General features: G+C 37.1%; 1 protein-coding gene across 8 annotated transcripts in view; it reads left to right on the forward strand.

Moving 5' to 3' along the window:
* hspg2 (heparan sulfate proteoglycan 2) overlaps positions 1–25,800 on the forward strand; it is a 122,342-nt gene that overhangs the window by 87,234 nt on the left and 9,308 nt on the right. For 6 of the 8 annotated variants that reach the window (XM_030139143.1, XM_030139146.1, XM_030139150.1 and 3 more), the window contains 23 exons: positions 404–538; positions 692–873; positions 1,014–1,209; positions 3,488–3,667; positions 5,237–5,497; positions 6,068–6,230; positions 7,953–8,050; positions 8,144–8,410; positions 8,527–8,639; positions 10,054–10,201; positions 10,290–10,406; positions 10,594–10,611; positions 12,096–12,180; positions 12,922–13,066; positions 15,525–15,627; positions 15,718–15,827; positions 17,509–17,617; positions 17,766–17,864; positions 18,673–18,894; positions 19,070–19,314; positions 19,412–19,583; positions 22,976–23,098; positions 25,207–25,263. In XM_030139143.1, the coding sequence (XP_029995003.1) occupies positions 404–538; positions 692–873; positions 1,014–1,209; positions 3,488–3,667; positions 5,237–5,497; positions 6,068–6,230; positions 7,953–8,050; positions 8,144–8,410; positions 8,527–8,639; positions 10,054–10,201; positions 10,290–10,406; positions 10,594–10,611; positions 12,096–12,180; positions 12,922–13,066; positions 15,525–15,627; positions 15,718–15,827; positions 17,509–17,617; positions 17,766–17,864; positions 18,673–18,894; positions 19,070–19,314; positions 19,412–19,583; positions 22,976–23,098; positions 25,207–25,263 (3,348 nt within the window). The remainder of the gene's footprint in view (positions 1–403; positions 539–691; positions 874–1,013; positions 1,210–3,487; positions 3,668–5,236; positions 5,498–6,067; positions 6,231–7,952; positions 8,051–8,143; positions 8,411–8,526; positions 8,640–10,053; positions 10,202–10,289; positions 10,407–10,593; positions 10,612–12,095; positions 12,181–12,921; positions 13,067–15,524; positions 15,628–15,717; positions 15,828–17,508; positions 17,618–17,765; positions 17,865–18,672; positions 18,895–19,069; positions 19,315–19,411; positions 19,584–22,975; positions 23,099–25,206; positions 25,264–25,800) is intronic. The other 2 variants (XM_030139147.1, XM_030139144.1) reach the window with 2 other exon arrangements.

Below are 25,800 nucleotides of genomic sequence, written 5' to 3' on the forward strand. Positions count from 1 at the left end.
TTCAGCCAAACTTTCCATAAGCCAACCAAACTGGACTCACATCTTGAACACTGAACTGTGCTTCAACTCATATTCATGCCACCATTTTCACACAACTCTAAAGAAATCTGACATAGAAGCAAGACTACTTCCTCCCTGAGCTACGTCCATCATCAGCATCATTAGAATCCTTCTTTAATACTTTGCTCAATATAACATTCGATTTACCCCTTGCTCTGGGATACATTTTATACATTATCATAGCCTTTTCTAAATGTTTTTCTTCTAATTAATGGGCTTGTCTTTAAACATTGCAGAGTTTCCTGTAAAACAACACTAAAACTCTTCTGCATCTACTTAAATTTCACATATCCTGCAGCAAACAGATGTTCCATAATGTTTCATGTGCTTCTTTTCTGTACAGATAACATCAAAGTTAGCCCAGATGGTTCTGTTATTACCATAACTAATGTTCGCCCCAACAACCATGGTGCCTATCGCTGTGTAGCCAGCAACCCATTCGGCATCACTCAAACCATGGTGTCTTTGATTGTCAGAGGTAAGTTCCATGTATGAAGGGATCAGTGTAGTTGGATTCAGATGGGCATATCACATTTTAATCTTGCATACTATCAAATGTCCAAGAGAAGAGTTCCCTCTAGTGGTTGATGAGGTGGAGGGTCTTACCTGTGTTATATGTATGTGCCTTCAGAGACCATTGTGGCCACTGTCACCCCTGCTGGGCCAGTGCGGGTCCGGGTGGGTGAACCGATCAACCTGGAATGCCAAGCATCAGGAGACTCCCGCCTTTCAGTGTCATGGCACAGACTAGACAGTAACCGTAAGACGATGCTGAGCAGCCCCGTGCCCATGGAGTCCAATGCAGTCATGCAGGTACCCGCTGTATCAGTTTACCAGCACAGGATAACATTTGATAACACGATCAAAATCAGTGGAGCAACTGTGTATCCAACTGCCTCCATCCAAATTAAACATCTGAAACTCTATATTCTGATGATGTGTCTTTTGTGCAGATTCTTGTGGCACGTCCAGAAGACAGTGGCACTTATGTGTGTGTGGCTCGGAATAACAAAGGCACCACTGAGACGAGGGTGGAGGTATTTGTAGAGGGCGGCCCTCAGTTGCCCACAGTACCCAGAGCCTCTGTTACTGAGCCGCTGATGGTTGCAGTGGAAGGACAGACTACCACGCTGCACTGTGACGCTTACGGTACATCTGCTTAAAATGTTCTTATGGCTGGAATTCATTTAACCCTTTCAATGCATAGTGGTCACTACAGCAGACAGCTATTGTACAGCTGTTCTCTTATCGTATTTTCAAAGATTTTTTTGTTTTAGTTCTATATCAGCCAACACACCTAGCCAGCATGTCTATATGGGCCCCAGAAGGGTTACAACTGGGCTGCATATAAGGGTCCCATGTGGGTTTGTCTGCAGTTTCCATGGTGGCCCCACGTGTGTTTGCCCATATCAAAATCAGAATCAGAATCTCTTTATTGTCATTGTAGCAAGTACAACGAAATCGTGGCAAAGCTCTCAGGTTCAGTGCAAGAATTTACAGACAGACAACAAATATCAATAAAACAACAACAAATATCAGTAAAAGGCACAGTTATTTACATTAAAAAATAAAAAGTATAGCAAATTAAGATAGTTGTAAAACAGAATTTAAGTAGTGCAAATAACTTGAGAAGTAGCGCAAATGACATGAAAGATAAATATTGTGGGATAAATAGTGTGAACAATAAATAATATGATATATTCAGATCTCTGATTCTGATATGGGCAAACACATGTGGGGCCACCATGGAAACTGCGGACAAACCCAAATGGGACCCGTATATGCAGCCCACATGTAACCCTTCTGGGGCCCACATGGACATGGACATGCTGGCTGGGACAGTGGAAACTTATGCACCATCCCATACACTGCAATTCATACCATTACTGTAACTTTGCTGTTCTTGATAAACCTGATTTACAGTAACATGTTTGAGTGTAAATCAGGCGGTTGTTATTGTTGTTAGACTGTCATTAACATTTTTTTTTTTTTTGCATATAATCTCCATAGAGTATGTTAAATGTGACAAAACATCAGATTAACAACATTTAAGAAATTATTTCATAGTTTTCACACAGTGTATCAGTAAATACATGTTTCTTTGCTTCAAAAATTAAACACATGGTGTCCAGCTGAGTAGACATTTTTGCAACTCCATGAAAAATAGGTTCATAAAAAACAATATCAATCGCATTATTTTTTTCATGCCTAAAGAGGAATAAAAACACTCAGGAAAGAAAATCTCAATTAAGGTTCTCATAATTCATGCATGAAAGGGTTAAACCAGGGGTGTCAAACTTATTTTAGTTCAGGGGCCACATTTAGCCAAATTTGATCTGAAGTGGCCCGGACCAGTAAAATAATAACATAATAATATACAGACAATGTCAACTCTAAACTTTTCTGCATGTTTTAGAATGAAAAAAGTAAAATTACATTATAAAAATGTTTATATCTACAGACTGTCCTTTAAAACAATGTGAATAACAGAAACAAACTGAAATTTGTTAAGAAAAATAACTTCAGTTTTAACAGTTTTATGCTTCAGTTTATCATTTACACATGTACATTATAACTTACAGATCAAAGTGGATCTACAAATACACAAACCATTTAATAACAGACAGAATATTGGTAAAATTGCACATCTTAAGACATTCAGGTTCATACTTGTTCAGGTTATTCTTTTTTTTATGAGAAATGATAGTTTGTTTTAGTATAAATACAGTAAAATGATAAAGAGAAAATTTTCGAATTGTCATTATTTATAGGTTATTATAATCGTATTTTACTGGTCTGACCCACTTGAGATTGAATTGGTCTGAATGTGGAACCTGAACTAGAATGATAAATATTTTCAGTGTAATTTTTGCATTTCACAAATTCATCCCGCGGGCTGGAATGGATCCTGTGGCGGGCCGGATTTGGCCCCCGGGCCGCATGTTTGACACCCCTGATTTAAACCTTTTCTGTTTTTCTTTTTTTTAAATTTTAACTTTGCATTTTTCAGTTATGTTGAAACACAAAAATAAAGGCTCAGATGTGCGTAACAGCTATTGATTGATTAACTAGCCAGTCCTTACTTAAAGAAAGAGGAGCAGAGGCAGAGGACAGTCACTGGCATACAGATATAATCCTTAGTCCAATCTAACTTCCTCCAAGTATCCGAGGAATAAAATCCAAGCACTTGAAAAAGTCTTCACAGAACATGTCCTCAAAAACCTGTGCTTTCCCATCTGTATTAATGACAACATATCATTGACCCACAATTTAAACTGTCTTTCCAGTGTTTATGTTGCAGAGGTGCACCAACAGAACTCCTAAACAAAAGTCCAAACCCCCTTAACGTGTACATTTTAACATAGAAATAGATATTAAAAAAAAACAGTGCAGGCTGACAGTTTTATTTTCCTCTTTGCATTTGTAGGTTTCCCACCTCCTACAATTACTTGGTCCAAGCTGCGGTCTCCTCTGCCTTGGAGACACAAGATTGTAAACAACACCCTGGTTCTTCCTGGTGTCGGACGCCAAGACTCTGGAGAATACATCTGCAGTGCCTCCAACAACATGGGCACCACTGATGTCACCATTATGCTAGATGTAGAAAGTAAGTGCTAGTAGAATTGCTGCTAATGTACTTTGTAATAATAAAAAAAAAAAACTTTAAGTAAAAGTTTATAGTAGTGAATAGAAATTCCTTACTAATTTTCCATGTCTCTTTTTTTTCACATTTTCAACATTTTTATTCAACTGTTAACTTGTTAAATTTTATTTTTCTTAGAACTCTTTTTTTTTAAAAATTAGAACAGTGACAATATAAAACAGTCATATACAGTATTTATTTATATAAGCCAGAGGTGTCAAACTCATTTTAGTTCAGGGGCCATATTCAGCTAAATTTGATCTGAAGTGGGCCGAACCACAAAAATAATAACATAATAACCTATAAATAATGACAACTCCAAATTTTTGTCTTTGTTTTAGTGTAAAAAAACAAACAAACATGAAATTATGAAAAGACTTACTTTTATAAACTATCCAAAAAACAAAAAAGAAAAACTGAAATTTAAATTAAAAAACGTAAGAAAATTTTGTGGAATTTTAACAGTATTATTCCTCAACTTCTCATTTCTCCATGTGTATTATGGATCAGATCTACAAAGACACTAAAGACTGAGGAACAGGAAGAAATGTTGTTAAAATTGTGCTGAATTTTCTTTAGACATTTCAGGTTGTTTATATTTGTTCAGATTATTCACATTTTATTGTTACAAGATAGTTTGTAAATGGAAATATTTTCATAATTTAATGTTATTTTTTGCACTAAAACAAAGAAAAATAATTCAAGTTGTTAATTCTAGATTTTTTTTGGCTTAATTCAAGATTTTTTTACTTAATTGAAGATTTTTTTTTGCTTATTTCAAGATTTTTTTTTTTTTTACTTAATTCAAGATTTTTTTGGCTTAATTCAAGATTTTTTGCTAAATTTGAGATTTTTTTTTTCCTTAATTGAAGATGTTTTTTCCTTAATTGAAGATTTTTTTTTGGCTTAATTTAAGATTTTTTTACTTAATTGAAGATTTTGGTTTTTTTGGCTTAATTGAAGATTTTTTTTTTTTTGCTTAATTCAAGATTTTTTGCTAAATTTGAGATTTTTTTTGTCTTAATTGAAGATTTTTTTGGCTTAATTCTAGATTTTTTCCTTAATTCAACCTAAATTTTTTATTTTTGCTTAATTCAATTCAAGACTGCGGAATTTTTGCACTTGGCAAGAACAGCCCAGGGGCCGAACTGGACCGTTTGGTGGGCCGGATTTGGCCCCCGGGCTGCATGTTTGACACCCCTGATATAACCCTTTTTTGGCTTCTATCCTCTCCTGCACAATGGTGTTACTTGCATGAAAATTGTTTTAAAATTTTTCTCCTGCTGTTTGTGATGTGCAAATAAATTATAAATAAATAAATATATGTGATGTCAGAACAAGAACACCACACCTGCGCTCATGTACATGAACACACACATACACACTTAAAAAAAGGGGGGACATCTGCCTACTTACTTAATATTAAAGTAATCTATAAAGGGCTGCCAATTGAATAAAATAACTTCACATTACCCATATCTCTTTTGCACAAACATAAGTGTTTTTATCTGACTTTTCTTGTCCTATCTCTAGCTCCTCCTTATGCCACCTCCGTACCTGATGATGTGGCGGTGCGGGTTGGGGAGGTGATCAGGTTGCAGTGCTTGGCTCATGGTACTCCTCCCCTGACCTACACTTGGACGAAGGTGGGTGGAAACCTGCCACCGAGGGCTCAGATTAGCGGAGGAGATCTCCAAATCAACCTGGCTACAGCTGAGGATGCTGGGAGCTACAAATGTGTGGCCAACAACAAAGTGGGCAACAGTGAAGTAGTCGCCAGAGTCACAGTCAGATGTAAGTTATAACCGCTGAGTATGGTTGATATACAGGGGTTGGACAAAATAATGGAAACACCTTAAAAAATCAACAAAATATAATTTAATATGGTGTAGGTCCGCCTTTTGCGGCAATTACAGCCTCAATTCTCCGAGGTATTGATTCATACAACTTGTGAATTGTTTCCAAAGGAATTTTAAGCCATTCTTCAGTTAGAATACCCTCCAACTCTTTTAGAGACGATGGCGGTGGAAATCGACATCTTACTTGAATCTCTAAAACTGACCATAAATGCTCAATAATGTTGAGGTCTGGGGACTGTGCCGGCCATACGAGATGCTCAACTTCATTAGAATGTTCCTCATGCCATTCTTGAACAATTCTAGCTGTATGGATTGGGGCATTATCATCTTGAGGTGAAGGTGTTTCCATTATTTTGTCCAACCCCTGTAAGTGTAAAACGCATTGAAAACGGTGATGCTGCTAGAGTTACGATGGTACATGCACAGCCCTATATATGAACGGTGTAACTGATATTTGCATTCCACAACAAGGCCTTGAACAGCTCATGTTTATTCTTGTGTGTAGCTCCCTTGGCAGTGCGTGTATCACCTCAGGTGGAGGTGAAGGCTCAGGGCAGCGCTGTGGAGTTCACCTGTTCTGCTGCAGGTGGTGTCGAAACTAAAATTGAGTGGCTGAAGGAGGGAGGTGCCCTTCCTCCAAACCATCATGTCAAGGACGGAGTGCTCAGGTGAATCATACGCACCATATATTAGTACAGATGATGATAAAAAAAAACATTTGGAAAAGAGTCCTAAATGTGTTAAAATGCATGATATTAAGCCAGTTTTACACAGATGACACATTTTAATATTAATTTCATAATAACACATGCATTTGTAATATTAAACAGCCTACATGCAACATTTCTCCACATTGTATAATAAGTCATTACATATTCCAGTTGTTATTGCATATAATATAGGATACATTTGCGCTTTTAGCAGCTTTTGCAGATACATTTTACATAATCTTAAGCTTTTTTAATGTTTTTGGTAGGAATTCTATTTATTTTATTTTATTTATTTTTTATTTATAGTGAACGAGTGATGTATTAATGTTGGCTGTTTTTTGTCGTGTTTCTGTCACCTGCCTAGGGACTGCAGATGAAAAGTAGTTATTTTTACTATTTGTTAGTTATTTTACTTATTTTTCTGGCATATTTACATAGGTGTATTTTTCATACAGCAATGTTCATAAATGTGCATGGTCCCTATTAAATAAACCAATAAAATATAGAAATTTTAAAAGTCAACCATGTTAGAAATGAAAGAATGAATGAATTTTTTTTTTTTGACTTTGACATAAAGTTCCTGAGTTTGGTGGTATTGTAAGACGAGTATGATAAAACTCAGATTTTATAACTGATTTTAAGTGGTTATCACGACTAAGATCAGGGTTAGCTGCATTCTAGCTCTAATACACGGGATAATAATTACAATGACAAGAACATATTTAACATTTTGATGAGTTATTATGATGTGTAGTGTTTGACATCATGTACTTGTAAATGAAAACTGCTTGTTTTCATTCATTCATCTATCTATCTATCTATCTATCTATCTATCTATCTATCTATCTATCTATCTATCTATCTATCTATCTATCTATCTATCTATCTATCTATCTATCTATCTATCTATCTATCTATCTATCTATCTTTATTTAGGTCGGACAGTGCACATTAATGAACACTTTTATACATTCCATTTCAGTATGAACATGTAAATACAGGGTGGGGAAGCAAAATGTACATTGAACATTTAGTTGTTTTTTCTCAGCAGGCACTACGTCAATTGTTTTGAACCCAAACATATATTGATGTCATAATCATACCTAACACTATTATCCATACCTTTTCAGAAACTTTTGCCCATATGAGTAATCAGGAAAGCAAACGTCAAAGAGTGTGTGATTTGCTGAATGCACTCATCACACCAAAGGAGATTTCAAAAATAGTTGGAGTGTCCATAAAGAATGTTTATAATGTAAAGAAGAGAATGACTATGAGCAAAACTATTACGAGAAAGTCTGGAAGATACTATTAAAGAAGAATGGGAGAAGTTGTCACCCGAATATTTGAGGAACACTTGCGCAAGTTTCAGGAAGTGTGTGAAGGCAGTTATTGAGAAAGAAGGAGGATACATAGAATAAAAACATTTTCTATGATGTAAATTTTCTTGTGGCAAATAAATTCTCATGACTTTCAATAAACTAATTGGTCATACACTGTCTTTCAATCCCTGCCTCAAAATATTGTAAATTTTGCTTCCCCACCCTGTATGCTGGAGTTAGCGTCAGTGCTAATTTTCATCTGCAGTTCCCACTTAATAAATAAATAACAGTGATCCATGCAATACAAAGCAATACAGTGGAAGTATAAGTTCATGTGTATTTTTTTTTTCTTTTTAAGGATTGAGAACCTTGAGCAGAGTAATGAAGGCGTCTACATCTGCAGAGCCAGCAGTGTGTATGGTCAGGCCCAGGACACTGCCAGGCTAACCATCCAAGGTCTGTACACACAAATATACTGTATATATACCACTTCAGCAAAACCAGTTTAATGTTATTCAGCTCTTTGTTTTTGCCTTGTGTTTACAACAGCCCTGCCAAAGGTGATGATTAACGTGCGTACCTCAGTACAGACTGTTATGATTGGGAACTCTGTGGAGTTTGAATGCCAGGCTGTTGGCGATCCCGAGCCCACGGTGAAGTGGAGTAAAGTCGGTGGGACTCTGCCCGCTCACATCATGGTGAAGGGTGGAATGCTGAAGATTGATCAGGTGACAGAGGCTGATGCCGGACAGTACCGCTGCACGGCCACCAACGACGTAGGCTCAGTCCAGTCCCAGGTGGTCTTAAACGTTCAGTGTGAGTGCACAGAGGGGAGTAAACTTTTATTTTTGTCACATATGCAGATGTTTACCTTTGTACAAATGATAGCGGCAGCACAGCCATCATCACTTTTATCTACCTTTGTTTTACAGCTCTTCCTCAAATTGCTGCACTGCCTGAAACTAAAGAGGTGACAGTCGGATCTGATGCAGTCCTGCCTTGTGTAGCATCAGGATACCCTGTTCCTGAGATTAAGTGGTCCAAGGTAACTACACTTAACCCTCTAACGGCAAACGTGTCATATTTGATACATGAGTTTTGAAGCCCGCTGCGTGATCAGGGTGATATTTTATTTCATGAAAAACCTGATGTATACAATTAGATACATGCAATACACAGATAATCCACCAGGGGGGAGGAATTCGTTCACCAGAGGCCTTTCCAGTGACACTGTCATTAACCCTTTCATGCATGAATTTTGAGGACCTTACTCGGGATTTTTTTCCTGAGTGTTTTTATTCCTTTTTAGGCACGAAAAAACAATGCCATTTATTTATTTATTTTTGTATTTTGTTATGAACTGGTTTTTCATGGAGTTACAAAAACGTCCACTCAGCTGGACACCATGCATTTAATTTTTGAAGCAAAGAAATATGTATTTAAAACCCGTAATCAGAAAGTCATATACTGTGTGAAAACTATTCATTCATTCATTTTTTATTTCGAGCATTTACAGAATACATGCAAATTCAAAATTCCAAAATCATTCATCTACACTCCAAAAGGAGTTGGAAGAAGAAAAACTATGAAACAAAAACATTTTTCCATGCAGCTAATATGATTTTTTTCTCACATTTTAACATACTCTAATACTAGTTATTACTAACTTCATGGAGATAGTTTGCAAAAAAATAATTTTTTTTTTTTTGATTAAGAAAACTGTTAATTACAGTCTAATAACAATTAGCAATTGATTCAAAATGTATTTCTTCAGATCAGGTTTATCAAGAACAGCAAGGTTACAGAAATGGTATGAATTGTAGTGGATGGGATGATGCATAAGTGTCTGTGATATAATGATAATAATAATAATAAACCGCATTTATAAAGCACTTTTCATTCAGCAGAATCTCAAAGTGCTACAGAGAGAAGATATGGAACTAAAACAACCAAACCCATGAATATATAAGAGAACAGCTGTAGAATAACTGTCCACTGGAGTGACCACTATGCATGAAAGGGTTAATGAGGAAGGAGGTAGAACTTTGCCAATTTTGAAAAGGAATTATCAATTTGTTAGACATGTTTGTGTTATATTATGTTTTTGTTTGTTCAAAAATAATAATATTTGAGCATTGAGACCCGATGTATCAAATATGATACAAAATTGAAACTCATACATGGAAATTGATATTTGAAAAAAAAAAAATTGGGGTTGTTCAGAAGGACCAATAAAGGCTCCAGTTTTAAAGAACTGGAATTTTCTGTCAATGATTTAATGGTTCGAGTTTTACAGGGTTAAAGCACCTGCATTTGTCAAAAGCTTTTCTGTTTATGACTGTTTGTTAGCGTGTCGTGCTAACCTGTCTTGAAGAGCATAAACAGTTTATGAAATCTGTTTTTATTTATAAGATCCCTTGAATATTTGGTTAATCCTTTGGTGTTTATTCTTCATGTAGCTGGACGGAGAGCTTCCACCAAAGTGTTTCCAGGAATCCCACGTGCTGACAGTTCCTCGTGTCACCCATGACGATTCTGGGACATATGTGTGCACCGCCTCCAACAAACAGGGCAAAGTGGAAGCTTTTACTTCACTTGAAGTTCATGGTTAGTTGCTGGTGGATGAAGGAACATTATTAAATGAATGAGTATGAACTATAAAACTGTATAACCATGACATTATGTGCTTTTTCAGAGAGAGTGATGCCATATTTTGCCCAGGAACCCTTGTCTTACCTCACCCTACCCACCATCAAAAACGCCTACAAATCTTTCAGCATCAAGATCAACTTCAGACCTGATAATGTCGATGGTAAGGAGCCACAGCTTTGAGTGACAGTCTACTGAATCATTGTGTTTTCTTAATGAAAGGTGGTATTGTTTTTTGGTTGTAAAATGCTGCGTTCTGCATTTGTTACTGTTATTTGACTGTTTTTTTCTAAATCTCCTGTCCCCTTCATTTCTCCCTCACCTCTTCCCCTCACCCTCGTGGTCGGTAGGTCTCATATTGTACGCTGGTGAGTCTCAGTGTTTGAGAAACACAAGAACTCAAGACTGATGTTGGCAGTTCTGCTTTTTGGCTGCATCAGACTTTCCCATAATGCATCCAGCACAGAGCTGATTTAAGGGCTGTGAAAGATGTGCGAGATGGTGCATGGCCTACTGTATATTTTTATACAGATTTTTCAGTCATGACCAGAAAAAAATGCTCAAGAAAAAGGATAATAACTATATAATTGGTCTCTACAAGAAGTACATGTCAGAGCTGCTGTTTCACATCTTATGCTTGAACTTTATAAATATAATGTGACACACAATTTTATGTAAACATTTATTTTTAAATCATCTGTGCAGTTCTGAATGTTGTGAAAACTAATATGCCAGCTAACCTTAATTAACCCATAAAGACCCAGTGCTACTTTTGTGGCAGTTCCCAAATTTTCTTTTTGTCTCAAGTGATTTATCACCATTTATTCTAATATAATGATCAGCGTTTTGCATTCTTAAGTGAAAATCAGGTATTTTCCTATATTTAATTCACTGATCATGATTGATGTCCATAAAAGCTCAGATTAAAGTTGAGGGTTATTATATCAGAAATAGAGAAAATGGAGGAAAAAGTGACTTTTGCAGTAAAATGCATCAATAACTGAACATAAACCCAGTGTGTCCAGCCACTGTTATTGATCAAACTCCATAGGTTTTACTGGTGAATCACTGTTGTAGAAGATGACAGTAATTCCATGTTCCTACTGAGCCTCTGATGACCATGAAAAGATGACAAACTGCATTTTACACCAAATATTTACATGTATTGATAGGATTAATGGATTCACAGTTATTAAACAGTTTATATCTGTAGATGGTTTGTGTCACTGGTGACTGTTTGGGTCCCTATGGGTTAAGAAATGAAATCCTCATGAGGTAACAAGTAAAGAAAACATATGCTAACTACAAAATCTCTCTAACCATTTTTGGCTTTTTTATGTGTGACATAAATAATCACAGCGTATTACCTGTGAGTTTGCTCTTAACAATTTTCAGAACTGCCAGATGATAATATAGAAATAATTATAAAAAGGCATGTTTACATGAGTCTGTGTGGCTCATACAAGCATGTGTCCCTGGCATGTGGGCACAGATTTACAAAAACCAGACAGGTACTATGGATGTGAGTGGCTGCAGCTGACATCTCAGTGATGTCCAGATCATCAGGTTATAACCTGGCTTTGGTTGGCTTTAAACTTGCCTCACCATAGCATGCTGCTTTACTATTAAGCTTCTGAAGAGTTTACATTGTGTGTTAATCACCTGATTGTAAAACATGTCCATCCTAACACGTCTCATATATGAAGATCATGATTATTTTAAGAACTTGACATGAATTGCAAATGCTCCAAGTATTGCTCGTTTATATTAAACTATTAGAAGGCATTTATAACAGTAGGGTGTTCATTTCTAAGTCTCTCCTGGTGCTCACTCACCTGTTTGGATGCTGCAGGTATGATCCTGTACAACGGCCAGAGGAGGACCACAGGAGCGGACTTTATCTCCCTAGGACTCGTGGGCAGTCGACTGGAGTTCAGGTCAGTTTACTCTCACTGACAGTTGTTTAACAGTGTTTAACTCCACCATATAACCACATAATTCAAATGACACACAGCTATATTTTTGTACACTTATTATTTATATTATAAAAGCCAAGTGGCCTCTGTGTACAGGCATGCATTTGTGTGTGTGTCTGGGGATTCACATAAAATCCGTAAAGAGCTGACTGCTGGATTTTGGCATAATGATGTATTTTTCGTCAAGGAAGACAGTAGTGAAAACGGCAAGTTGATAGGAGAAATATTTTGGGTGATATTAGTAATTTTGGAATTCAATAGCCTTACAATCACGTTGCTGTGGCCAGAACGCTTTGGCGGTGACTGCTGGACAAATGTGGCACAGCATGCACAAATACACAACAGCATAAAAACTGCCACATCTAGAACCCGTGGATAGTTATGTATATTTCTTTAATTATCATATTGATAATATATTGTCTAGTACATATTGTACAAATTGCTGTTCTAATTTTGTGTCTTAATAGAGTGTTTTAATATGTATATTTGCTATCTGTATATATTCAGAGCTATATATATATATTTGTATATTTAGAGCTTTATATGTATATATATATATATTTTTTTTTTTCTTTTTCTGTTGTTTTGATCGTTTCTTTCCTGCTACTTTTAATTATACTTGAGTCTGACTGACCTCAATGACCATAATGAGATTTCTTGATTATGGTGATAAACAAATACATAAATGTTGTCTTGCTTCAGGTTTGACGTAGGCTCTGGCATGGCCACCATACGTGACCCCAACCCTCTCAAACTGGGAGAGTTCCACACAGTTGAGCTGTATCGTAACCACACACTGGGCTATATCATCGTAGACGGAGGGGAGCCCATCAACGGCAGCTCACAGGTACATTTGAACCTGACTTTTCCTATCACTCACCTAATTTATTTATGATGATTAATACATTTCATAATAGGTGCTGGAAAGTAGATACCTCTTAAAAGTACAATTTCAGATACTCGTTCTTTGTTTTTCTATTTTATTACATTTAAACTCTTCCTCAAGTACTTTTATTTGACAGTTTTCCTTTCCTAACTTTTCAGATCAAAATTTTATGCAATGCCAAAATAGAGCAGGCCTTTAAAAATACAACACAGTGTTAAACATAAAAAAATCATTGTGTAGTGAGCTCATGCTTCAGATGTCCTTCTCCCTTCGATGCTTCTCGTATGGTTTCACTTCAATGAATGTTCGAATAATCCAATATCTCACCAAAGAAGAAGTTAGTAAACTGAAAACAGATTGGTGTATTAGAAGTTTTTATTCTCTGCTCTTCCAGCGTCTCATTTGTCTAGTTTGCTTGTATATAAAACTTTCAGTATTAATAGTTAAATGATGACACACACAGCCTCAGCCAAAAAAAACAAAAGACCCACACTCTAATATTTCATCGGACACATTTGCTGTGACTGTTTCAATATGCTTATGCAGTGTCACAATATGTTGTATTTCTGTCATTTTTTGAACCTAAACCTGATCAACTGAATCAACCCCATATCATAACACTGCCCCCACAGGCTTTTACTGTCCATACTAGGCATGATGGGTAATGATGCACCCATCGCTCTGGAACAGGATCAGTCTGGACTCATCAGACCACATGATTTTTTCCATTGAAATAGTCCAATTTTCATACTCTCTACAAGTGAATGATTTATCACCATTTTTTTTTTTTTAGAATATTATCCTCTGTATTTTGCATTTTTGGTGTAAATCATGTATTTTCCTACATTTAATCCACAGATCAGGAGTGTCAAACTCATTTTAGTTCAGGGGCCACATTCAGCCCAATTTGACCGCAAGTGGGCCGGACCAGTAAAATAATAATGGTGAAAAAAGTAAAATTATATTATGATCAGGTTTACATCTATAAAGTTACCTTAAAAATCTGAATAACATGAACAACTTGTATTGTCTTAAGAAAAACAAGTGCAATTTTAACAATATTATGCCTCGGTTTATCAGTTTATCATTTACACATATGCATTACAGTTTGCATAACAAACGCACAAAACATTTAGTAACAGGCAGAATATTGGTAAAATACTTTTTACTTTTCTTAAGACATTTCCGTTTGTTCATATTTGTTCAGGTTATTCACATTTTTTATAAAAGTATAGTTTGGTTATGTAAACATTTTCATGTAATTTTGCTTTTTTACACTAAAAAAACAAAGAGAAAATTTGAGGTTGTCATTATTGATAGGTTATTATGATAATATTTTACTGTTCTGACCCACTTGAAATCTAATTGGACTGTGTCTGTATGTGGAACCTGAATTAAAATGATTTTGACACCATTGATTGTTAATAACAAAAGTGTAATTTTTGCATTTCACAAATTCATCCTGTGGGCCGGATTGGACCCTTTGGCAGGCCGGATTTGACCCCCAGGCCACATGTTTGACACCTGTGATGTAGATGTTCATGAAAACGTAGAGTAAATTCTAAGTTGATGATATCAAAACAGAGAAAAAAGAAGAAAAACTTACCTTTTCAGCAAAGATATTGCCTACTGAATGTAAAAACAGTGTCTCCATCCACTGTCATTGATCCAACTCCATAGGTTTTCCTGGTGAATCAATGCTGTAGAAGATGACAGTGTTTCCACATTCACTACGAAGCCTTTGAGCATCATATCTGACGACCATGAAAAGATGACAAACTGTATTTTACACCAATTATTTACATGAATTGATAGGATTAGTGGATCAACAGGTATTAAACAGTTTATATCTGTAGATGGTTTGTGTCACCGGTGACTGTTTGGGTCTCTATGGGTTAAGAAATGAGAATCTACTCACTGCATTAGGCAAGACAAGACAAGGTAGGTTTATTTATATATACAAAAGACAATTCAAACTGCTTTACATAAAACATTAAAAGCATTACAGCAGGGTGCAGGAGAAGCAATAAAAAGTATAGGTATTAAAAAAAAACCAAAAAAAAACAACAGATAAACAGATAAAAACTTTAAGCTTAAAAGAAACGGTGCAGATCTGAACTTCATTAGTTCGGGTCAGAGGATTTGTTGCAGCTGGAACACATGAATCACTGTGGTAATTATCCAATGGAAGGCTTTTACTAATTTGCTTACTTAAATCCAGGTGGTGTATCTATAACATATTAGTCCAAAGGAACCAAACCAAACTAGCACTTGGAAGTATTTTGACTACATCTTCCCGCCAGAACTTTTTTTTCATGCATGTCTTTCAACATATAATAAAATATGTTTCCACTGGTGTACTTGTACTTCTTTATACTTCTTCCATCATCGTGTCTAATACTCGTGTCGTCTCCATTAGGGCAAGTTCCAGGGTCTGGATCTGAATGAAGAGCTACATGTGGGTGGTTACCCCAACTACACAGTCCTCGCCAAAACTGCTGGCATCAAGACTGGTTTTGTTGGTAAGACTTCACTCCATTTCTGCCTTCACAGAAACACACATCTGCTTCATGTGGAAGAATAACTGCATGTTGAATACTGGTTCTGTGCAGGCTGCATCCGTCAGCTCATCATCCAGGGTGAGGAAGTCATCTTCAAAGATCTTGACCGCAGCTCTACCGGAGTCACAAACTGTCCCACCTGCAAAGATCACCCATGTCAGGTCAGTGATGGATGGATGGATGGATGGATTCATGGATGGACGGATGGATGGATGGATGGATGGATTCATGGATGGACGGACGGATGGATGGATGGATGCATGAATAGATGGATGGATGCATGGATGGATAGATGCATGAATAGATGGATGGATGCATGGATGGACGGACGGACAGACGGATGGATGGATGGATGGATGCATGAATAGATGGATGATGCATGGATGAATGGATGGATGGCTGGATGAATGGATGGATGGATGCATGGATGGATGGATGAATGGATAGATGCATGAATAGATGGATGGATGCATGGATGGACGGACGGACAGATGGATGGATGAATAGATGCATGGATGAATAGATGGATGGATGGACAGATGGTTGGATGGACGGACGGACGAACAGATGGATGGATGGACGGACGGATGGATGGATAGATGCATGAATAGATGGATGGATGGATGGATGGATGGATGAATGGATAGATGCATGAATAGATGCATGAATAGATGGATGGATGGATGGATGGATGGATGGATGGATGGATAGATAGATAGATAGATAGATAGATAGATAGATAGATAGATAGATAGATAGATAGATAGATAGATAGATAGATAGATAGATGGATGGATGGATGGATGGATGGATGGATGGATGGATGGATGGATGGATGGATGGATGGATGGATGGATGGCTGGATGAATGGATGGATGGATGCATGGATGGATGGATGAATGGATAGATGCATGAATAGATGGATGGATGCATGGATGGACGGACGGACAGATGGATGGATGAATAGATGCATGGATGAATAGATGGATGGATGGACAGATGGTTGGATGGACGGACGGACGAACAGATGGATGGATGGACGGACGGATGGATGGATAGATGCATGAATAGATGGATGGATGGATGGATGGATGGATGAATGGATAGATGCATGAATAGATGCATGAATGGATGGATGGATGGATGGATGGATGGATGGATGGATAGATAGATAGATAGATAGATAGATAGATAGATAGATAGATAGATAGATAGATAGATAGATAGATAGATAGATAGATAGATAGATAGATAGATAGATAGATAGATAGATAGATGGATGGATGGATGGATGGATGGATGGATGGATGGATGGATGGATGGATGGATGGATGGATGGATGGATAAACAGACTTTATTAATCCTAAACTGGGAGACTGTAGTGCAGCAGCCTGACAAACAGTAAAAAATACAATATAAGAATAAACTAAAATACAAGAGCAAACACACTATACATAATACATTAAAAGTACAAAGAAAGAACTGGGAGAAATCTGAACAAACAGGATCAAACTTTAAGGTGCAACAATAAACTGTAATGTGCAGAGTAAAATGTATTTTTTTCAATAAGATGGCGGTGCATACATGTCAATACAGTGCGTAGTGGAAATATGTTCATGACCAGGTTTAACTGTCAGGCAGAGGTCAGTTTATTATACAGTGACATGTCATGTAACAGGATGATCCCCTGTATCTGTACCTGTTCGACAGCTGTAATAGTGTGTGCGGAATGTACTCTGCTGTGGAGTGGAGAGGACGCTCATCACTGTCCACGATACAAACCTGACAACGCTGTTTTTGTGTTTGATTCCTGAACAACCCTTTACTCTCTGTATTTTTCAGAATGGAGGCAGGTGTGAGGATTCTGACGCCAGCTTGTATAAATGCAGCTGCCCCAAAGGATTCACCGGGAGTAACTGCCAGCACCACTCATCCCTCCACTGTCACTCAGGTACATGAGCATGAAAATCACTCTGCAAACAGATCAGGAAAATGCAATGGAAGGTCACTGACAGGTGAAAGTGCATGCATTTAGCAGCTCTGTGTGAAATTTCATACACTATGCACCATTAACAATAAGCAATAATAAACTTCTGCAGAGGCCTGTGGACCAGATGCCACTTGTATCAACCGCCCGAACGGCCTGGGCTACGACTGCCGCTGCCATCTGGGCAAGTTTGGAAACAAGTGCATGGAAGGTAAAAAAAGAACTCATTCCTATCCTGTTGTTAAAGAAAAATGTAATATTACCTTAGCTGTTTAGCTTAGAATAGAATACAATACAATACAATACAACAGACACTTTTTCCCATCTATCTATTTTTTTTATTTATCTATGTATTTAGTGTTTCTATTACAACTACTATTATTGCTTATTATTATTCATTGCTTTTTACTCTTTATGTTATTGAAAGAAATGATGTTTACAGATCTATAACCATCATTTCTACTTTTATGTCATTTCTATTCATCCCTCTACTTCGTGGAAGGTATGCAAATGACATTCTTTTATTTTGTTTAAAATACAGTTAGGTCAAAGTGAGGTCATTCTATAAGCCTTTCGGGTTTCTGACCTCACCTGCGCATTTTCGTACCCTTTTCTCTACCAAGAGAGATATGTACATGTATTTGTCTTATTTTATATTTGTATGTGCAAATAAATAAATAAAAATAGAATAGAATAGAATAGAATAGAATAGAATAGAATAGAATAGAATAGAATAGAATAGAATAGAATAGAATAGATCTTTATTGTCATTATCACAGGAACAATGAAAATCAGTTTAGCAGCTCAGTTCAATTTAGCTTTGAAACACTTAGTGCAAAAGGAATTGTATAAGAAAAAAAATAAAAAAAATATCACACAGAGTATTAAAGAAAAAGGACTGTGCAAAGGCTTCAGAATAAAATATTACTACACATGTGCTACTAAAGTACTACTAGAACTTCTTATTCGTCCTCCATTATGTTTCTTGTTAATTAGGACACATTGTTTTCTTTCAATAGGAGAGTTGGTGACCACTCCACTGTTCGATGGGGAGGAGTCATACATCGCCTATCCCCCTCTGACCAACATCCACGACGATCTGCGCGTCGAGCTTGAGTTTAAGCCACAGGAGAGGGACGGCGTCATGTTCTTCTGTGGAGGGAAGAAAATGAAGGTGGAGGACTTTGTAGCTATCTCCATGGTGGACGGACATGTGGAGTTCAGATATGAGCTTGGCACAGGTGACCTATCAACACCTAGTATTTGTAGTTTCATGTTTATATCGATTTTACTTCTGTTTGTTATTTTATTTGTTTTTATGAGCATTTATGGAAAGCTTCATTTACAACCACTTTTATTTTAACTTGTTTATTAGCTGGATAAAGTCTCTTACATAAGTAAATTCTGTGTTTTCAGGCCAGGCGATCCTCATGAGTCCTGAGCCTGTATCTCTTGGCCAGTGGCACAGAGTAGTAGCCGAGCGTAACAAGAGGGCCGGTCACCTGAGGGTCGACCAAGGACCCGTGGAGAGGAAGACATCTCCAGGGAAAGCCCAGGGCCTCAATATCCACACTCCCATGTACCTCGGAGGAGTCCCCAACATGGACATTTTACCTAAACCAGCCAATGTCAGCGAAATGTTTGAAGGATGCATAGGAGAGGTGAGGTCTGACTTTGGTAAATACAAGGAAATGAAAGAGAAATGACCAAATGCTTCTCCCATGTGGACTTGAAAAATCTTCTGTTTTCACTTCTTAGGTGTTAATCAACAACAAGAAGGTCGATCTCTCCTACAGCTTCACAGAAAGCAGAGCTATCAGCAAATGTGTGGACAACAGTCCATGTGACCGCCGGCCCTGCCTGAACGGTGGTCACTGCATGTCCAATGCAGAATACGAGTACCAGTGTCTGTGCAAGGATGGATTTGAAGGTTAGTGCAAATGATGGGAATTCTTTGTGAAGACGTTATTTTTAGGAAAGTCATTCTCCTTTTCTCTCCTCCTTGGTTTCTTATCATTGCCCCATTCTCCCCAATATACTACGCTGATTTCAGAAACACTTTATTGGTTTTTAACGTATAGTTTACGCATAAAGATTCATATTATAATAATAACTAGAAGCACTCGGAGAGCGCAGACCTCCGCCAAGGCAGACCAGCGCCCCGGATTTGGATGAAAATTTCAGGAAATGTTGATACTGGCACAAGGAACAAATGATTAAATTTTGGTGGTGATTGGGGCCCACTGATCTGCCTTGGCAGAGGTCTGCGTTGTCTTTTCTAGAAAAGCACTCGGAGAGCGCAGACCTCTGCCAAGGCAGATCAGTGGGCCCCCGTGCCCACCCCCCCACCCGAGATTACCACCAAAATTGAATCATTTGTTCCTTGTGCCAGTATCAACATTTCCTGAAATTTTCATCCAAATCCATCCATAACTTTTTGAGTTGTCTTTCACACAGACAGACAAACAGACAAACGCCAACAAAAACATAACCTCCTTGGCTGAGGTAATAATGGGTTAGATTTCTGAGCGCTTTTCAAGGCACCTAAAGTGCTTTACATTATTGATCCATTATTCATTCACTCACTCTGGTGGTGGTAAGCTATGTTTGTTGCTGCCAATTCGCACCTACAGCCCCTCCGACCACCACCCAACATTCATACACCAGTGTAAGTCTTGCTCAAGGACTCAACAGACTGACTAGGACAGAGTAAGATTTGAACCACCAACCCTTCGATTATAGGATGACCCGCTCTTCCTCCTGAGCCATAGCTGCCCCCATTTTTTTTACTGATTTATTATTATTATTATGCACAAAAAGTAGTGCTACAGTGTTGGATTTAGTAGTTTCAAATGCAGATCCCACTATTATATAATAATTTCATGTGACTTTTTTTATACTGTGATTCAGATTAGTTTAAAAATTGCCATATATATACGTGCTTACAGTATTGCAGTACAGTTGCAGAAAAAATTATTAGACCATCAAAAATCATCAAAAACAATGCAGTCAAGTACTAACTCCTGTGTGCATCATGTGACTAAAACAGACAGAAAAGAAAACATGGAATGCCTAAAAGCAGTTTTCGTCAGTACAATGCCATAGATATAGATGTAAGAACTGAAGTGATTTTAGTTATTATCAAGAAAACATGGAAAATGGATAGATATCAGTGCTGAAATTAAACTCTTATGAGCTATTTTTGTTGTTATTATTATATTTGTCCAAACAAATGTAGTTGTAGTCAGTTGTACCAGGCATTAAAATGAACAAGAAATTGAAGAAAACAAGGGGTGATCTAATAATTTTGTGAAGTCAAATCAACTTTATAAAGCACTTTAAAAACAACACAGTTGGCCAAAGTGCTGTAAACAGATATAAAAACAAATAAAACATAAAGAATTAATAAAAACAATAATTAGTCAAGAGGAGTTTCTTAGACAAGCACAGATTAGTTGCAGAAAAAAGGATAGAAAACAAACACAAATGAGTCCAAACATATATACCTGTAGTTGTACCAGGCATTAAAATGAACAAGAAATTAAAGAAAACAAGGGTGGTCTAATAATTTTTTCCGTGACTGTATATACAGCTTGGCCAAAAAAAAAAGTCCCCACCTGGATTTAACAACACTAATGTAAACACTTTTCATTAAACACTGAAAGTCATGCATGAAAAATTCTGCTTAAGTAAAAGCACCGGCAGCAAGATGTAATTAAAACCCTTTCAAGTGCTAGTTTGGTTCCTCTGACTAATATGCTATTAGATGCACCATTAGTAGAAGCCTTCTGTTACAGAATTACTGTAGTGATTAATGTGTTTCAGTCGCAACCAATTCTTTAACCATAACTGATGCAGCGAGTAGATTCTCATTTCTTAAACAACCATCGATTTGCTCCAGATCATAAAGATTAGACAATGCGAGGATTCGTTGGACTCACTAGACTTGTGAAAGAGTGTTTTAGGGAGTGTGAGCCATCATTTTCACACACAGTCTAAAGCTCAACTCCTTTGGGAATCTTTGGAAATCTTTGGGACGTGCCGGAGAATACTTTACGCAGCGGTCTGACTCTCCCATCATCTGTACAATATCTTGGTCTAAAATCAATCAAATTAATATGACATTTATTGTGACATTGCGTGGCATAAACAATGCTACAAATGTGTCCCGTAATCAAAGCTTTAAGTGTGTGAAGAAACAATTTGTGTGGGGGACTTTTTGAAGCCGAGCTGTGTGTTACAATACACTGTTGTTTCCCCCATACTACGATTTATCAGATTCTTGCTAATACACAGCATCAGTGTAAACACATGCAGCCATTAAGAAGAAGAAGCAAAAATTGCATAAAAAAAAGAATAAATAAAAAGAAAATAGAAATAAATAAATGAAAAAAAGAAGAATCTGTATTTGTCAGTATATTTTACATGCAACACATGCTGGAATCCACCCTCTGCATTTATCCCCCCCACTAGCTGTAACATGCCACACACTCCACTGCAGATTAGGAGCTGTGGGCTGCACATGGGGGGAGATTAAGTGCCTTGCTCAAGGGCACAACAGACAGTAATTTCTCTGGCACTACAGGGAATTGAACCAAGCCGATTTTCCACTTACGAAAGCAAAATGAGTGTCTCTAGCTCATTTGTGTTTGTTTTCTATCCTTTTTTCTGTAACTAATCTGTGCTTGTCTAAGAAACTCCTCTTGACTAATTATTGTTTTTAATTAATTCTTTATGTTTTATTTGTTTTTATATCTGTGTGCAGCACTTTGGCCAACTGTGTTGTTTTTAAAGTGCTTTATAAAGTTGATTTGACTTAACTAACACTGAGAAACATCTGCAGTGTTCAAGTTCTTTTTGAAACATACAGTCGAGGAAAAAAATTATTAGACCACCTTTGTTTTTTTTCAATTTCTTGTTCATTTTAATGCCTGGTACAACTGAAGGTACATATGTTTGGACAAATATAATGATAACAACAAAAAATAGCTTATAAGAGTTTAATTTCAGAGCTGATATCTAGCCATTTTCCATGTTTTCTTGATAATAACTAAAATTACTTCAGTTCTTACATCAGCAGCTATTGCGTTGTACTGACAAAAACAGTGCTTTTATTCATTCCATGTTTTCTTTTCTGTCTGTTTTAGTCACATGATACACACAGGAGTTAGTACTTGATCGCATAACCATTGTTTTTGATGACTTCTGATGGTCTAATAATTTTTTCCACAACTGTATGTCAAAAAACAGTATTATTATGCCCATATCCCATTAACGTTCCCTGCTTCTTGACCTTTCACTCCTAACTGTGCACCCCTGCAGGTGAGCGCTGCGAGGTGGTAAAAGACGTGTGCCAAAGCGACCGTCAGTGCCAGAATGGCGGCAGCTGCGTCAACGGGCAGTGTGTGTGCGCTCCAGGTCACACAGGTCTGACATGTGAAGAGAGTAAGTACGGACTGGCAGCGCAACAGCACTCATTATACTATAAGACTTGGAATGCTTGAAATGACACACTTTCAGTTTGCAGCATTTCATCAGTTAAACAAGTGGTGCCAGGCACAATAAACCCCGCCCCTCGTACATATTGTAGCTTATTTTGGCATCGATCCAGCTGATGTCATCATGTCTACGCGTGTGCTGATGTCAGCATATCAATTGCCTCTATAAATGTGCCATGTTTGAAGTAAATTGAAACAAAATTGATGTTTTTATAGACACGTGAAATTTTGCCCATTATTAGTAAATGGAAGAAAAAAGATTTTAAAAATTCATAAAAATTTTTAGCTTTGACCTACTTTTCCAAAAATGTAACCACATCTATTTTGGGTCACTGGCAATATATAAACCCAATTGGGTATGAATTCAACCAATAGTTTTGCTGCTACAAATGTGACTTTTCACCCATTATAAGTAAATGGGAAAAAAAAAGATTTAAAAAAGTCATTAAAATTTTTAACTTTGAACTACTTTTCCCAAAATGTAATCAGATCTGTTCTGGGTTACGGGCAATCTATAAACCCAATGTGGTATGAATTCAACCAATAGTTTTGTTGCTACAGACATGTGAAATTTTGCCCATTCTAAATAAATGGGGGAAAAAAAAGATTTTAAAAATTCACAAAAAATTTGAATTTTGACCTACTGTTCCCAAAATGTGATCAGATATGTTCTGGGTTACGGGCAATCTATAAACCCAATTTGGAATGAATTCAACCAATAGTTTTGCTGCTACAGACATGTGAAATTGTGCCCATTATAAATAAATGGAAAACATTTTTTTTTTTTAAATTCATAAAAAATTTGAACTTTGACCTACTGTTCCCAAAATGTAACTACATCTATTGTGGGTCACTGGGAAATCATAAACCCAATTTGGTATGAATTCAACCAATAGTTTTGCTGCTACAGACAGGTGAAATTGTGCCCATTATAAGTAAATGGGGAAAAAACAGATTTAAAAGTCATAAAAAATTTAGCTTTGACCTAGTTTTCCCAAAATGTAACTACATCTATTTTGAGTCACTGGCAGTCTATAAACCCAATTTGGCATGAATTAAACCAATAGTTTTACTGCTACAGACATGTGAATTTTTGCTCATTGTAAGTAAATGGGGAAAAAAGATTTTTAAAAAAGTCATAAAAAATTTCAACTTTGACCTACTTTTCCCAAAATGTAATCAGATCTGTTATGGGTCACTGGCAATCTATAAGCCCAATTTGGTGTGAATTCAACCAATAGTTTTGCTGCTAGAGTGTTACCAAACAAAGAACCAAACTAACAAACAAACCAAACCAACAACAGTATCCCTTGCCTCGTCTTCAGGGGACGGGGTAAAAATCCTTTCTGAAAATACACTGAACAAAAATATAAACGCACCACTTTTGTTTTTGCTCCCATTTGTCATGAGCTGAACTCAAAGATCTAAAACTTTTTCTGTGTACACACAAGGTTTATTTCTCTCAAATATTGTTCACAAATCTGTCTAAATTTGTGTTAGTGAACACTTCTTTGCTGAGATAATCCATCCACCTCATAGGTGTGGCATATCAAGATGCTGATTAGACAGCATGATTTTTGCACAGGTGTGCCTTAGGCTGGCCACAATAAATTCAACCAACAAATTGTCCAGCAAAGGACAATGGAGAAGTGCTCACTAACACAGATTTAGACAAATTTATGAACAATATTTGAGAGAAATAGGCCTTTTGTGTACATAGAAAAAGTTTTAGATCTTTGAGTTCAGCTCATGAAAAATGGGAGCAAAAACAAAAGTGGTGCGTTTATATTTTTGTTCAGTGTAATTCTTAAAATCATCTCCCTTAATGGACGTCTAACTACTGCGTACAGGCTAAGATATTCACCATCAAAGCACAGGGACTGGACGTACAGTTTAGAAACAACTCCATATGGCTCACATTCTCCACATTCTGAAGCACGTCTAACATCAGACAGTTTACCCCCAGCGTTGCAGTGCATGCTGGGAGGGTTTTACCCTTACGTGATTAAGTGTGTCTTACCCCTGCACTCTCCTGGCTATATCCTGCACACACAGGCCAGGTCTCCAGCTTCCCCGAGGCTCTCTGGAATGTGGAAGGTAGCGGTGCAAATGGTACAGTATCTCAGTATTCAGTCTGCCTGACACGACCGTGACTAACAGGGGCCCATCTGAGCTTGAGGGGCCCCACGTCTCTTCTGCGCTCAGTCCAAACTGTCTATTGCCTAACACATGTGCGCACATAAACACCAACAAAACATGCATCTGTTCTCAACTCAGGCTCCTGCCCCCACACAGCGTTGGGAGAGAGGAATTCTGCATTTATGGTAGTGGGATACTTTACCGCAGCTCGGACGTGAACTGAATTATGCTGCCCGATTGGACCCGCGCCAACATTTTTTTTTTGTACACCTAAAATACTACAAATGCAGAATTCTTCTTGTTTTTTTCTTTTTCCTATGATCATGTCAGTTTCTGTAAGATGCCTACTCACAAAATAAAATGCTGTTTTTGTTTATTTCAAAGCAGACTCTTTCTAAAAAAAAAAAAAAAAAAAAAAAAGAAAAAGACAACCAAAAATGTTTGTGTCTCTGTCTAAAAACTATGTCAGAACTTTAAATCTGCTCCGTGTTCAAACATTTGCGCCGTTAC

Source organism: Sphaeramia orbicularis, chromosome 7 (assembly GCF_902148855.1).
Source record: "Sphaeramia orbicularis chromosome 7, fSphaOr1.1, whole genome shotgun sequence".
NCBI lineage: Eukaryota > Metazoa > Chordata > Actinopteri > Kurtiformes > Apogonidae > Sphaeramia > Sphaeramia orbicularis.